Source organism: Nicotiana sylvestris, chromosome 11 (genome assembly GCF_000393655.2).
Source record: "Nicotiana sylvestris chromosome 11, ASM39365v2, whole genome shotgun sequence".
NCBI classification, from domain to species: domain Eukaryota; kingdom Viridiplantae; phylum Streptophyta; class Magnoliopsida; order Solanales; family Solanaceae; genus Nicotiana; species Nicotiana sylvestris.
Window position 1 is genome coordinate 72,994,611 of NC_091067.1, and position 15,491 is coordinate 73,010,101.

General features: G+C 38.4%; 1 protein-coding gene across 1 annotated transcript; it reads right to left on the bottom strand.

Annotated features, from left to right (window-relative positions):
* Nucleotides 1–382: 382 nt before the first annotated feature.
* LOC138881164 (uncharacterized) lies at nt 383–838 on the bottom strand. The gene has a single exon (XM_070161370.1). The coding sequence runs from the start codon at nt 836–838 to the stop codon at nt 383–385; it is 456 nt and encodes a 151-aa protein (XP_070017471.1).
* Between the last annotated feature and the right edge of the window lie 14,653 nt (nt 839–15,491).

A 15,491-nucleotide genomic window follows, 5' to 3' on the forward strand; every position in this document is an offset into this window, starting at 1 on the left:
AAGCATTTTCATGTAACCTTACTTAGGACTTCATCGTATGCTTTTTCTAGGAGAATTAACATTATATGCAAGTTTCTTTTCCACTCCCTATACTGCTCCACCAATCTCCTCACAAGATAGATGGCTTTTATGGTCAAAAGTTCCGACATGAATCCGAATGGTGCACAAAAATAAATACACTCCTCCTTACCCGCATCTCCACCACCCTCTCTTAAACCTTTATAGTGTGACTTAGCAGTTTGATGGCCCTGTAATTATTGTAATTTTGAATATCGTACTTATTCTTGTACAACAGAATCATCGTACTCCACATACATTCTTCAAGCATTTTTTGTGGGACTAAAAATAACATTAAATAATCCAGTTAGTCACTCAAAACCTGTCATGCCCGTGCATTTTCAAATTTCACCTGAATCTTGTCTGGCCCAGTCGCTCTTCCCCTCCTCATCTTACGCATAGCCCCCTCAACTTCCTCAACCTTAATATGCCTATAATATCTAAAATCTTGTCGACTTTCTGCTTGATCTAAATCAAGCAGCACAATAGTGTTATTCCCCTCTTCATTTAAGAGTTTATGGAAGTATGCTTGCCATCTTCGTATAATATGTGCGCCTTTCATCATAACTTTATCTTCCTCATCTTTTATGAAATTCACTTGGTCTAGGTCACGTGACTTCCTCTCTTGCACCTTAGCTAGCTTGTATAGCTTCTTGTGCAATTCTATCGTCTTTGCCGACATAACCACTAACTTTGCCTTCTTCTTTGATGTCTTGTATTGCTCCCAATTTGCCCTCTTCTCTTTATCGTCTTTTCTCTCCAATAACTTCAAGTACACCATCTTCTTAACTACCACTTTCCCTTGCACCTCTCTATTCCACCATCAGTCCCCTTTGTGCCCACCAGAGCAAACCTTCGAGACCCCTAATACCTATCTATTTATTTCCCTGGTACAATTCGATGTCTTAGTCCACATACTATTCGCATTCCCACTACTTCACCAAGCCCCCATTGCCATCAACTCTTCCCTAGCTCCTGAGATGTATCCTTACTCAAGGCTTCCCACTTGATCCTTGGTTGACCATGCAAACCCTCTTGTTTCTCTTCCTTTTAGTTTCGAAGTTAATTGCCAAGATCCTATGTTGAGTCGTGAGATTCTCACCTAAGATAACCTTGCAGTACTTGCAAACACGTCTATCACATTTTCGAATGAGTAGGTAATCAATTTGGATTTTGGCGATTGTACTCTAGAAGGTGACAAGTGCTCTCCCTTCTTCTAAAAACTCAAGTTAGCTATCACCAAGTCAAAGGCTTTTGCAAAATCCAACGGCGAAGTGCCTCCTTTATATCTATCACCAAAACCAAAACCGCCATATACACTAACATATCCCTTTGAGATCGAACCGATATGGCAAATGAAATCTCTTCATAGGACTAGCTTCTCGATGTGTGTAATAACTTACACGACCTCGTCCAGATCATCCTTGAATTGCCTTTTGACCTCCTGTTCCAAGCTTGCTTCGGGTGCATAAGCACCAACTGCTTTAAAAGTAAGCTCTCCAACAACCATCTTGATAGTCATCATCCTGTCATTCATCCTCCTAACCTCGACCACTTGCTTCCTTAGTTCCCTATCAATCAAAATGCCTACTCCATTATTACCCCTCAACCCTCCTGAGTACCACCATTTGAACCCATTTACGTCCTAACTTTAGTTCCCACCCATCTAGTCTCCTGGACACAAGCTATATTGATCTTCCTCTTATGGAGAATCTTCACCAACTCTATAGATTTTCTCGTCAATGTACCTATGTTCCAGGACCCAACTCTAAGTTTAGTGACTCTCATGCTTCCTTATCCCCCTAGTCCCCTACCCTCTGCCCCTGCCTCACCCGAGGACATGCCCTAACTCTACTATCATTCACCGCAGCCACTATAATCTAAGGTATACTACACTTCTATTAACACTCTAGCATGCAAGGAGTCTAAACGAAAAGAATAAAAACTAAGATTAAAAGGCACCCATCAACACTGCAAACAAACGAGCAAACAAGTATTGTACTAAACTAAGCAATTTATTTAAGTCGCAAGAGAGAAGACAAAAAGGAAGTCAAGAGATCCGGAGGTACCAACTCCAGAAAAAAAGAACCTGGTTTATGGTCGTGGATTTTGTAGCATTGCTGGAGCACCTTTCCGAGTCGATTTCCGGCATTCCACGCATTGTCATGCGCCTCCGTTGTCGCTAACTTCGCCGGCGTGTGTTCCTCACATGCTTCTTCTCCGACAGCCGCCGGTGACTTTGGTACCTGGAATTCTTAAAAACACAGAAAAGGAAGAAGAAGAAAAAAGAAAAGAAAAGATGAAGGACCGCAAAACATCTAAAGGGCAGCGGTGATACTCACTACTAGAAAATCAAGAATTTCCGACTGAATTTTTTTGTCGAAAATTTCCGACGGAATCCGTCTGAATTTTCAAAAAAAATATCTCTTATATATTTTTAAATTTTTTTCGACCACATTTCCGACCAAATCGGTTGCAACTTTTGGCGGAAAATTTATTTTGATTTGTTTGACTTCATTTCCGACTGATTTGGTCAGAACTTTTTAAAAAAAATTAAAATGACAATTCCGACAGAATCAGTCGGAATTATTTTTTAAAACCCTACCCGACCCCTCCCTAAAAAACAGAACCTCTCTTTTCTTCCTCCTTCTTCTCTCATCCTCCTCCTCCTCCTCTCTCTCGTCCTTCTCGCCCGTCCCGAAGAATAGAATTTAAATGTAAGTTTGTTCTCTCTCTCGTTTCCTCCTCCCTTCTCCCTCTCCTTCCTCCTCCCTTTTCGTCTTAATTTATTAATTTTTTATTTGTTTTGCAGCAGTGGTTGGCGGCGGCAGCAGCAGCTCCTCAATCGACTTCTCCGACATTTTTTTCGTCAAGGTAAGTATTTCATTGACATATATATCTTGTTTTTATTGTTAAATTTGTAAAAAATTTCTATATATGAACATCCTAGCTAGTTGAAGTAGGTATGTTTGAAATTTTAGGGATTTTAGTTTTTTAATGATACTTAATATAAAACAAAAAGAGAGAAGAATATGTTGAATTAGGTATGGTTGAAATTTTGAGTTAAACAAGAATATGTTAAGAAATCCTAAATCTAATTTTGAATTTGTTAGTAATATGTTGAATTAGTGTTTGATTAACTTAATTATTTTCGAAATAAAAAAGTTGACATGTTGGCATAAAGTAATTGAGAAAACAACGATAGGAAAGAAGGAAAACGAACTTTCACTTTCACTTCCAACGGTAATTATATCAACTAGTTATAGCTTAAAGCTTTGGTTTAAAGTTTGTTATACTAGGTTCATTGTTGCTTGTTAGTTTTATTATTAAAATGATATTAAATTTAAAAAATTTCAATTTCAACATTAAGATTAATTTGTAAATTTGAGAAATCATTAGTTAATTTGGATTATATAAACATTTAAGAAGTTATTCAAATTTAATTATTATAGTTAAAGACTTATATTATTTAGAATAGGGATTAGTGTGAGATTTTGAGTGCTAAAAAATATTAATTAAAAAAATAAAATATATCAATTAAAGTGCTTTGACACAATGATATGTATGTATTTAAAATGAACCTTTGAAAGAATATAAATTTGTTACCAGTTTAAATAAATAAAATTATTTAAATATCTCATTTCTAGATTTCTATTTGTGTAGATGGAATTTGTTCATCGTAGATGGATGTATAATAGGAATCTTCCTAATCGTGCGAGGGTTGAGGGATGAGTTTATTGAAGGGATTGTTGAATTTATTGCTAAGGCTCAAACACTTGATGATTTTCTTATTGGAGGAAGGATAAGGTGCCTTTTTGTGAAATGTAAGTGTGTCAAGTTATTGAAAACTGACAAAGTTAAAGTTCATTTCTAAAAGAAAGAGTTTGTAGAAAAATTTATATATGGACTGTTCACGGGGAGAATCATGCTAGTTTAGATGATGTTAAATTTCATAATTCTTTTGGTGGTGAGGGTAGCCCCATTGCGGAGCATAATGTTAAAAATTCTCAATACAATAAAATGATGAGGTATGCTTTTGGGATGTTTCTTGGGGATCAATCCAAACCAAATGATGAGGCTAAGCGTTTCTATGAATAGTTAGAGGAAGTTAGTCGTCCATTGTATGAAGGCTCAGTGCATTCTAAGTTGTCTGTTGCGGTTAGATTTCTATGTATTAAATCGGATTGATCTATTTCCCAAGTGGGCATGGATTCTATTATTGGGCTTATGAATGAACGTAATCCGAATAATATTGACTTACCAAAAGATTTCTACACTGCTAAGAAATTGGTTTCTAAGTTAGGTCTTTTATCATAGAGAATTGATTGTTGTGAGAAAGGTTGCATGTTATTCTATAAGGATGATGCATCTCTAGAGAACTGTAAATTTTGTAATCAGCTTTATTTTAAGGAAGTCACAAATCCCAATACCAAAAAAAGTTCCAGTTAAAGTGATGTATTACTTACCTCTTATACCTAGGTTAAAGAGGTTGTATGTATTAATGAGCTCTACTCCTCATATGAGACTGCACTATGAACATAGAAGGCCACCTGGTATTCTATGCCATCTGTCCGATGGAGATGCATGAAAGCATTTTGATAAGGTGTTCCCAGAGTTTGCTAGTGAAACAAGAAACATTAGGTTGGGGTTATGCATAGATGGATTTACTCCATTCGATGTCTCTGCTGCACCATATTCATGTTGTCCAATATTTGTTACCCCGTATAATCTTCTGCCTGAGTTGTGTATGACAAGTCCATATTTGTTCCTAACTTGTATTGTTCTAGGTCCCCGCAATCCGAAAATTTTGATTGATGTATACTTGCAGCCTTTGATTGATGAGTTACAATTATTATGGCATCAAGGTGTGGAAATATATGATATATCAACTAAATAAAACTTCATATTGCATGTTTCTTTGATGTGGACTATAAATAATTTTTCTGCTTATGGAATGTTGACCGAGTGGTTGACTGTTGGAAAGTTAGCTTGCACTTGTTGTAATGAAGACATAAAAGCATTTACTATAAAACATGGAGGTAAAAATATGTGGTTTGATTGCCACCGTAGATTCTTGCCAACGAATCATGAATTTAGGCTAAATACAAGTGCATTTATGAAGAACCGAACTGATTTTGAGGAGCTACCATCCTGCTTATGTTCAGAAGAAATTTGGAACAAAGTAAGGGATCTGCCTAAAGTAACATAACCTCCAAGATACAATGTTATGGTGTCACACATAACTAGACTAAATGGAGTATATTTTGAGAATTACCTTATTGGAAGCACAATCTTCTTCGGCATAATCTGGATGTCATGCATATCGAGAATTTTTTTTTTGATAACTTATTTAACATTATTATGGATGTTACTAACAAAACCAAAGATAACTTGAAGGCCAGGATGGACTTAAAGGAATATTGTAGGCGAAGTGAGTTGTATCTACATATTTTAATAACAAGATTCAGAAGCCCAAAGCCAGTTACATGTTCACCAGGGATGAGAGAAGAGAGATTTGTAGTTGGGTTAACAATTTGAAGATGTCTGATGGGTACGCATCAAATTTATCTAGGTGTATTGATAAGAAAGAAGGGAAGTAGGCGTCAATGAAAAGCCATGACTGTCATATTTTCATGAAAGCATTGATGCCTATTGCACTCAATGCATTGCCTGATCGAATATGGAAACTGATTACAGAGATAAGTTGCTTTTTCAAGGATACAAGTTCGAGCACATTGAGGGTGGAGAACCTAATTTATATACAGAGTAACATTATCTTAACTTTAAACAAGCTGGCAAAACTTTTCTCTCTTGATTTTTTTATGTAATAGAACATCTTCCAATTCACTTTGTACAAGAGGCACGACTTGGAGGGCCAATTCAATGTAGATGGATGTATCCCTTCGAGAGGAAATGACATTTAATCATTTACCTTTTGTATTTGCTTTAAAGATTGTTTCGACTAAAAATAACACTATGCAGGACTATTAGCAAATGTAAACGGACCATGTTGTTTTCCCAAGTCCACGCAAGTATATGTGGCCGTAAAGTAATAAAGTGACTCAAAAGTCGGATGTCGAACCCATATAGACTTAGATTAATCGTTAACTGGGAAAATTAAAATTATTTTACTGGCCAAGATGAACTAAAGTTTAACTTTTCTATTACAACTACTATTGCAAAATTTAAATACGTAACCAAGGGAGATATATATATTCCAGGGTTGTGGTTAGTTTACCAATCCTATTGAGTTTGTAATTACATCTGCTAGTCCAAATTATCTATAATTGCTAGTTGACCGAATTATTTATATAAATAGCAGGTTCCCACAATACTATCCGTCTATCCATAATATATCAGCCCTATATTCCTATTGTCTTGAATCTATCATGAATGAATATAATACGGTATTTAACTGAGCAAGACTGTTAGGTATATTCCTATCCTAACCGCGAAATCTTTCCCCGAGCCATGGATTCATAAACAAGCTCTCTCTAATTCTACTCTAATCTAAATACGGCTTTCTCAATCATAGCATAGATAGTAAATAGAACATCAACTGCTGGCCAAACAATTAAGGAATTATGCACAAAATTAGAGAAACAACCAAAGATGATACTTCGAATTAACGTGATGTAATTAATAAACTTCAATATTCATGACAACCACAACCCTAAAATGGGAAGTTTAGCTCCACATAGACATGGAAGCAAAACAATAAATTATCAAGAAAAAGTAAAGATTACTAAATTAGATGGAAGAACGATGGAATCTGATGAATTCCGACCTCCACGGTGGCTCTGTGCTCTCCCCTCATCTAAAATCAGGTCTAATCTATAAAAATTGTGTTTAAGGACTATTTATAGGTTTAGGATAAAAGCCTAAGCGAAATAACCAAGTCCAAAACCAAAAAGGAGACAAAATAAGCTTTAAAACCCGCAACACGCGAACACCTTGCTGTAGACCTCACCTCGCGAGCTTCACCGCGCACCCCACCTTGCTTTAGCCCTGGCGTCCCGAGCTCTAACGCGAGCAGAAAGTCTCGCTTCGCCTGCTCTTTTGCTTCGTTTTCAAATTCTGATATCTTCTGCCTAACTTTCCAATTCTCATTCATGTTTTCTTTCTTTTTCCTTTGCAATTATTTCTTTTTGTCTTCCATCATTGTCTAATTATGGTATCATAATATTTTCCATTATCAAATAATCACAATCTATTCTCGTAGTGTCTAAAATACACATAAAATTTATACTCTGCTCCCAAATTTCATCTTTAATATACCTACACATAAAATAAACTCAATTAAACACAAATATAGTATAATATAGCATTAAAGCACCAAAATTTAAGATAAATAATGTGCTAAAATATATAATAATAGCCAAATATCAGTACCCCACACTTAAACGTTGCTCGTCCTCGAGTCAACCAACAATTTATCTATCCTTGAGCACTTTATATTTAACACATTTTAAGCATACTACACCACTGACCATGGTTAATTGCAACAATTCAACTTTAGCATATGCAATCACATACACTTCCATTTTCTTATGCCACACTTCACAAATATTCATAACAAAGACAACATGCTCATAACAATCCTAACCTCAAAAATCGACTCAATGTCACAATGCACTCATGGCTTGAACACCCGACATCATAGAGAGAAGTCTAATAACATTACATATCCCTTGTGAAATCATGTGCCCTCACAACAAGAACAAGAGAGTAAGTTGAATCCATGCATTCGAATCTCATGATCAAATATAATTTAGGACTCATATATATCAAAGAAAATCTCTCACTCTCACAAAGAAGTCACATGCATGCAATCGGCATCATAGGCTTGCCCATAATGTAAATCTCTACTAATGTAGCCTCACTCGATCTAAACTCAATTGGAACTTTTTTACGGTTGTAATGTGGGCTAAGGGACGAGAAGGATATATTTAGGAATAGTGGCTAACCCTCCTAAGCACTTGAACACATCACATAATCAACTATAAGCGCAAATTCTTCAATCCCAATTTTAATTTCACAACTAAAATCATCCCAACAATGTTCCCTCATTCTTTAAGCACTACTTTACTTTATATCCACTAGCAAGAACTAGATATCAATTTATTCATTTAAAGATTTTTTTTTTCTCTTTTGCAATTTCCACTAGTGGTTTATTTTTTTACAAAACAAGTGCACCTTTCTTCCTTCCGTTGGTTCCACTCAAAAGTCACCCCACACTTAGTCTCTTTTACTCCTTTTAGCGCTCATTTCACAATTAAAGTACTTTAAGAGGTAAAAAGATCAAAACAATATCAATTAAGAACAAAAGAGATATAGGCTTGTCGTGTGGGTGCCAAATAAAAGTCTATAAGCTCAAAATGGTTAACTAGGGATAGATTTTATTTGTGATAAGCATTAAACTCAAAAAGAACAAAGACAACCTAAAATCATTTTTCAAACCGAGTCTCACCTAAAATTTCTCTTCGACTCACTTAGCGGGTAAGTTCTAGACACAAGTAAAATGACATAGACTACACGAAAATCTCACTTCGCACATGGCACATGACTCACTAAGAATGGTCTCATTCCGACTCTCAAATTAATACAAGTATTCACGGAGCCACAAGATATTAAGCATTAATCACAAAGTGAACATAAGTCAAGAATACTAGATATAGGCGTCATGACGCATGCAATCCAATTTTTTAAAGGCATCATGATCAATTTGAAATCCCAATGAAGATACTACACATGCTATAGCATAATTATACTACTATCAAACAAGTCAAATGCACCTAAGTATCTCATCGATTTTTTTCCATTTATTTCCTAAAATTCCTACTCTACTGTAAAAGAAAATACTATCCGGTTCAAATTACATCCCATGGAAAAGAACCGATGCACAATGAAAAACTACGGGGGATTATTACTACCTCAAAAAATCTAAAAGATGTATTTTTTTTATTTTTAAATTTTTTTGGTATTTTTGGTTAGACTTTAATCCCTCAAGAAAACTATCTAGGAGATCCATCATTGGGAAAAGTTCAAATTTTTCTATTTTTTTTTAATTTTCCATGTTTAAGAAAAATATAAGGTACTAAAACTACTATTAAAATACTACACTCTTACGAAAACAAAAATAAGAAGTTAACATTTTTCTATCATACTACTACTAATCATCTAGATAAATTCTTCCACCCCATACTTAAAAGAGTGCAGTGCCCCTAATGCACCAATAAAGCAAAATAATAATGAGGGTGGACAAGAAACTCCCTGAGAGGCCAAAGGCCGACGCAATAGCAGCTCACGAGGTACTCAGACTTCCTCCAGGCATGGTCCTTTGTGCGGGTACGTCATACTAGTTCCAACCATCTGGCTCGCTTTTGCATACTTCCATTGACTTTTCTTCCTATACTCATAATCCTAAAAAAAATTAACACAACAAAAATAATAAAAATAATAAAATAAACAAAAATAAAAGAAAGCGATAAAGCTGGATTGCCTCCAAACAAGCGCCTAATTTAATGTCGCGGTACAACGTGAACCACTTTATGTCTCCACCTTGACCTTATGAATTGTGCCCTTGTCACTACCGAATTTCTCCCTCCGTGAACTGTCGTGACCGCACCTAGTCTCACGACTAGGTAAGCCTAATATTGCGAAAATAAAATAAAAATACAAAGATAACAGCTAACAGATATTGTTAATAAGCATAAACGATGCCACTTGGCATATACAATAATCACTTTCCCAAAACCTAGAATATCGCCAGTCACAAGCTACTAAGAAAAATCTTAACTGTTCTATACATCATTTCTACAAAAAAGAAAGGAAATGAAAATGGGATAGAGGGGGACTCCGGGGATCTGCGGAGACAGGCAGATGTACCTTGAAGCCTCCAATAAGCAGCAACGACTACAACTAGTGATAAGGCTGATACGACGAACCTGGATCTTTACATAAAAAATATGTGCAAGAAAGGGCATGAGTACACCACAACGGTACCTAGCAAGTGCCAAGCCTAACCTCAGTCGAGTAGTGACAAGATCAGGTCTGGACCCTATTGGTATAAATATAATGAAATAGGACAGAACGAAGTATTACAGTAAAATAAAAACAGGGATCTAACAGAAATAGAATTCAATGAAAATCGACAGCTCGGAACTCAGTATTAGCAACAGGGGATCTCCCGGGATACCATCCCGTAGTCCCAAACGTAAATGTGCAGGGGGAATCTCCCGAAATACTGTTCCGTAGTCCCAAAGTAAATATGCAGTGCTGGGGAATCTCCCGGAATACCGTTCCATAGTCCCAAAGTAAATATGCAGGACAAAGGGATCTCCCGGAATACCGTTCCGTAGACCCAAAGTAAATATGCAGCTCAACCAATATAAACAACAGTTACAACAAGAAAACTTACAGTTAGGACTAAGTTCAAATCAAAGAAAGCAGGTAATTTCACTAAACATGCTGCACAAAGTTTAAATAGGCAGTTAAAACACGTAGGCATGCTTTTCTAATCGAAACATGATAACACATATGCTAGTGTAGTTCCAACAAGGAGAAAACAGGTTACGACTTAGTAAAAAATAGAGTTTTACAACAAAATAGCTCGTGTACGTACTCGTCACCTTACGTACACGGCGCTCATATATCAAACAGTACAAAATCCTAAGGGGAATTCCCCCCACAAGGTTAGGCAAGCCAGTTACCTTGAACCAAGATCAAATCAATCCGTCACAATGCTCTTTCCACGAATATCTGGCTCTGGATGGCCCAAATCTAAACAAATCAATTATATAACGTAAATATAGCTACAAGCAATAAATCTAGATAACGAAATCAAAGCTAAGGCAAGAAAAATAGAAAAACACCCAATAACCCTCCCCCAGTCCACGTCTCGGAATCAGGTAAAAGTCATAAAATAGAACACTCATTCACTCACGAGTCTAACCATACCAAATTTACTCAAATTCGTTACAAAAATCTCGATCAAAATCCCAAATTTCGGCCTAAGAACCTTTCTCAAATTTCTCCAATTTTTCATCCCAAATCAGAAATTAAATGATAAAATTAATGATAGATTAGTGGGATATAACCAAAATCAAGGTAAGAATCGTTACCCAATTAATATCTCTAAAACTCCCTCAAATCTCGTCCAAATTCGAGCTCCGAAACTCGATTTTTGAAATGTTTATATTGCTTGCCCAGATTTCTTCATCGCGAACGCGACGACTCCCTCGCGTTCGCATAGGGTAACACTTTACTGATCCAAAAATACTTCTTCGCAAACGTGAAGGTCCTCTCACAAACGAGTACCCTCTATTTCCTGAAGCTTTGTGAACGCGACCAATACTACGAGAACACATAGAACAATCCAAATGGGACCCAGTTGTTCCATTTCCTCTGCGTGAACGCGATGCCATTCACATGTTCGCGATACGCTGATGGCCAACCCTTCGCTCATGAACGCGTCCCCATACTCGCGAACGGGAAGAGCAATTTCTAACCTAGCTCTTCTTCGTGAACGCGAGCTCCGGGAACGCGAAGAACAAATGTTTGCAACGAAAACTAGCAAAATCTGCTATCTCTCTAAGTCCAAAAATGACCCGTTGAGCATCCAAAATACACCCGAGGCCCCCGGGACGTCAACTAAATATACCAACCAATCCTAAAATACCATACAAACTTACTCGAACCCTCAAATCATTTCAAACAACGCTTAAAACACAAATCATCCTCCAATCCAAACTTAATGAAATAGAAACTTCCAAATTCGACAACCGATGCTGAAATCAACCAAACCATGTCCAGTTGACCCCAAATTTTGCACACAAGTCATATTCAACACTACAGATCTATTCCAACTTTTCGAATCCGATTTCCACCCCGATATCAAAAATACCACTACTAGCCCAAAACTCCAAAAATTTGTCTTGCCATTTCAAGCCTAAATGAGCTACGAACCTCAAAAACACAATCCGGCCATGCCCCTAAGCCCAAAATCACCCAACAGAGCTAACATAATCGACGGAATTCCATTCTGGAGCTGTCTTCACACTGTTCCAACTACGGTCCAAATTCTAAGACTTAAGCTTTCTTTAGGGACTAAGTGTCCCAAAACACTTCAAAAACCAAAATAAATCTTCCCGGCAAGTCACAATAGCAGAAAAGATACGGGAAAAGCGGTTAATAGGGGATCGGGCCTCTAGCTCTCAAAACGACCGGCCAGGTCATTATATCCTCCCCCTATTAAAATAATCATTCGACCTCGAATGAGCATAGAGACATACCTGAAGGGGTAAAAAGATGAGGATAATAGCTACGCATATCCTGCTCGGTCTCCCAAGTTGCCTCCTCGACCAGATGACCCCGCCACTGAACCTTTACTAATGCAATGTTCTTTGACCTCAGCTTTCGAACCTGCCTGTCCAAAATAGCCACTAACTCCTCAATATAAGATAGATCCTTGTCCAACTGGACTGAGCTGAAATCCCACACATGAGATGGATCACCGTGATATCTCCGGAGCATCGAAACATGAAATACCGGATGAACTCCTGCTAGGCTGGGAGGTAAGGCAAGCTCATACGCAACCTCCCCAACACACCGCAACACCTCAAATGGACCAATAAATCTTAGGCTCAGCTTGCCATTCTTTTCGAACCTCATAACGCCCTTCATAGGCGAAACCGAAGCAAGACCGCCTCTCCAACTCTAAATGAAACATCGCGAACCTTCCGGTCCACATAACTCTTCTGTCTGGACTGGGCTGTGCGAAGTCTATCCTGAATCACCTTAACCTTCTCCAAAGCATCCTGAACCAAGTATGTGCCCAATAATCTAGCCTCGCTCGGCTCGAACCAACCCATTGGGGACCGATACCGCCTATCATACAGAGCCTCATACAGTGCCATCTGAATGTTGGACTGATAACTATTGTTATAGGCAAACTCCACAAGTGGCAAGAACTGATCCCAAAAACCTCCAAACTCCATCACACACGCACAGAGAATATCCTCAAAAATCTGAATAGTGCACTCAAACTGTCCGTCCGTCTGGGGGTGAAATGATGTGCTCAACTCCACTCGAGTACCCAACTCCTGTTATACGGCTCTCCAGAACTGTGATGTAAATTGTGTACCTGGATCAGAGATGATGGATACCGCTATGCCATGATGTCTGACAATCTCACGGATATAAACTCGAGCCAGCTGCTCGGAAGAATAGGTAGTCATCATGCAAACTGCATCAAACTTCCGCTGAGTCCATGGGAGTCCAATAGCGAAATCCATAGTGATCCGCTCCCACTTTCACTCTGGAATCTCTAACTTCTGAAGCAATCCACCCGGACGCTAATGCTCATACTTCACTTGCTAACAATTTAGGCACCGAGCAACATGCTCTAATATATCCTTCTTCATCCTAGGCCACCAATAATGCTGCCTTAAGTCGTGGTACAGCTTCGCGGCACCGGATGAATAGAGTACCGCAAGTTGAGAGCCTCATGAAGAATCAATTCACGTAAACTATCCACATTAGGCACACATAGCCTGCCCTGCATCCTCAATGCACCATCATCCCCAATAGTAACCTTCTTGGCATAACCATGTTGGACCGTGTCCTTAAGGACAAGCAGATGGGGGTCATCATACTAATGCTCCCTGATACGATCATAAAGAGAAGACTGGGTGACCACACAAGCCAATACTCGACTAGGCTCAGAAATATCCAATCTCACAAATTGGCTGGTTAAGGCCTGAACATCCAACGCCATGGGCCTCTCCGCTGCTGATAGAAGCTAAACTCCCCAAACTCTCTGCCTGGTGACTCAAAGTATCGGCCACCACATTGGCCTTTCCTAGGTGGTACAAAATGGTGATATCATAATCCTTAAGCAGCTCTAACCACCTCCTCTGATGCAAATTAAGATCCTTCTGCTTGAACATATGCTACAAACTCTGGTGATTAGTATAGATCTCATAAGGGAAACCGTACAAATAGTGCTCAAGGTCATGGACATGATAGTTCTTTTCATTCACCTTCAGTTATCTAGACATGTAGGCAATCACCCTATGGTCCTGCATCAGCACCGCGCCGAGGCCAACTCGTGACACATCACAATAAACTATATAAGACCCCGAACTTGAAGGCAATACTAATACTGGATTGTAGTTAAAGCTGTCTTGAGCTTCTGAAAGCTCTCCTCACACTCCTCTGTCCATCTGAATGGAGCACCCTTCTGGGTCAGCCTAGTCATAGGTGCTGCAATAGATGAGAATCCCTCAACAAATCAATGGTAATAGCCCGCAAAACCAAGAAAGCTTCAGATCTCTGTAGCTGAGGACGGTCTGGGCCAACTCTTCACTACCTCCACCTTCTTTGGATCCACCTTGATCCCTTCACTCGACACCACGTGATCCAAAAATGCCATGGAAAAATCCAACCAAAACTCACATTTTGAGAACTTTGCATATAATTTCTTCTCTCTCAAAGTCTGAAGCATTGTCCCAGGTTCTCCTCATGATCTTCCCGACTCCCGGAGTACACCAAAATGTAATCAATAAAGACAATGACGAACGAGTCAAGATAAGGCCGAAATACACTGTACATCAAATGCATAAATGCTGCTGGGGCGTTGGTCAGCCCAAATGACACAATAAGGAACTAGTAATGACCATACCGAGTCCTGAAAGCAGTTTTCGGGATATCTGGCTCCCGAATCTTCAGCTGATGATAACCTGAATGCAAATCAATCTTGGAAAATACTCGGGCACCTGTAACTGATCAAATAGGTCATCAATATGAGGTAAAAGATATCGGTTCTTCATTGTAACTTTGTTCAACTAGTGATAATCAATGCACATACGCATAGAACCATCCTTTTTCTTCACAAACAAGACAGGAGCACCCCAGGGTGACATACTGGGCCAAATGAAGCCCTTATCAAGCAATTCCTATAAATGTTCCTTCAACTCCTTCAACTCAAGAGGGGTCATACGATAAGGAGGAATAGAGATGGGTTGAGTGCCCATCAACTAATCAATGCCAAAATCAATATCTCTGTCAGCAGTATTCCCGGAAGATCAGCTGGAAACACATCAGGGAAATCTCTCACTACTAGGAAAGACTCAACTGTAGGGGTATCAATATTGACATCTATCATATAAGCTAAATACGCGTCACACCCCTTCTCAACCATTCGTTGAACTTTAAGAAATGAAACAACTCTGCTGGAAGTGTAATCTAAGGTACCCCACCACTCTAATTGTGGTAAACCTAGCATAGCCAGCATCACGGTCTTGGTGTGATAATCAAGAATAGCATAATGGGGAGACAACCAGTCCATGCCCAAGATAACGTCAAAAGCTACCATGCTGAGCAATAATAAATCGGCTCTGGTCTCAAAACCACCAAGAGTAATCAAACACGAC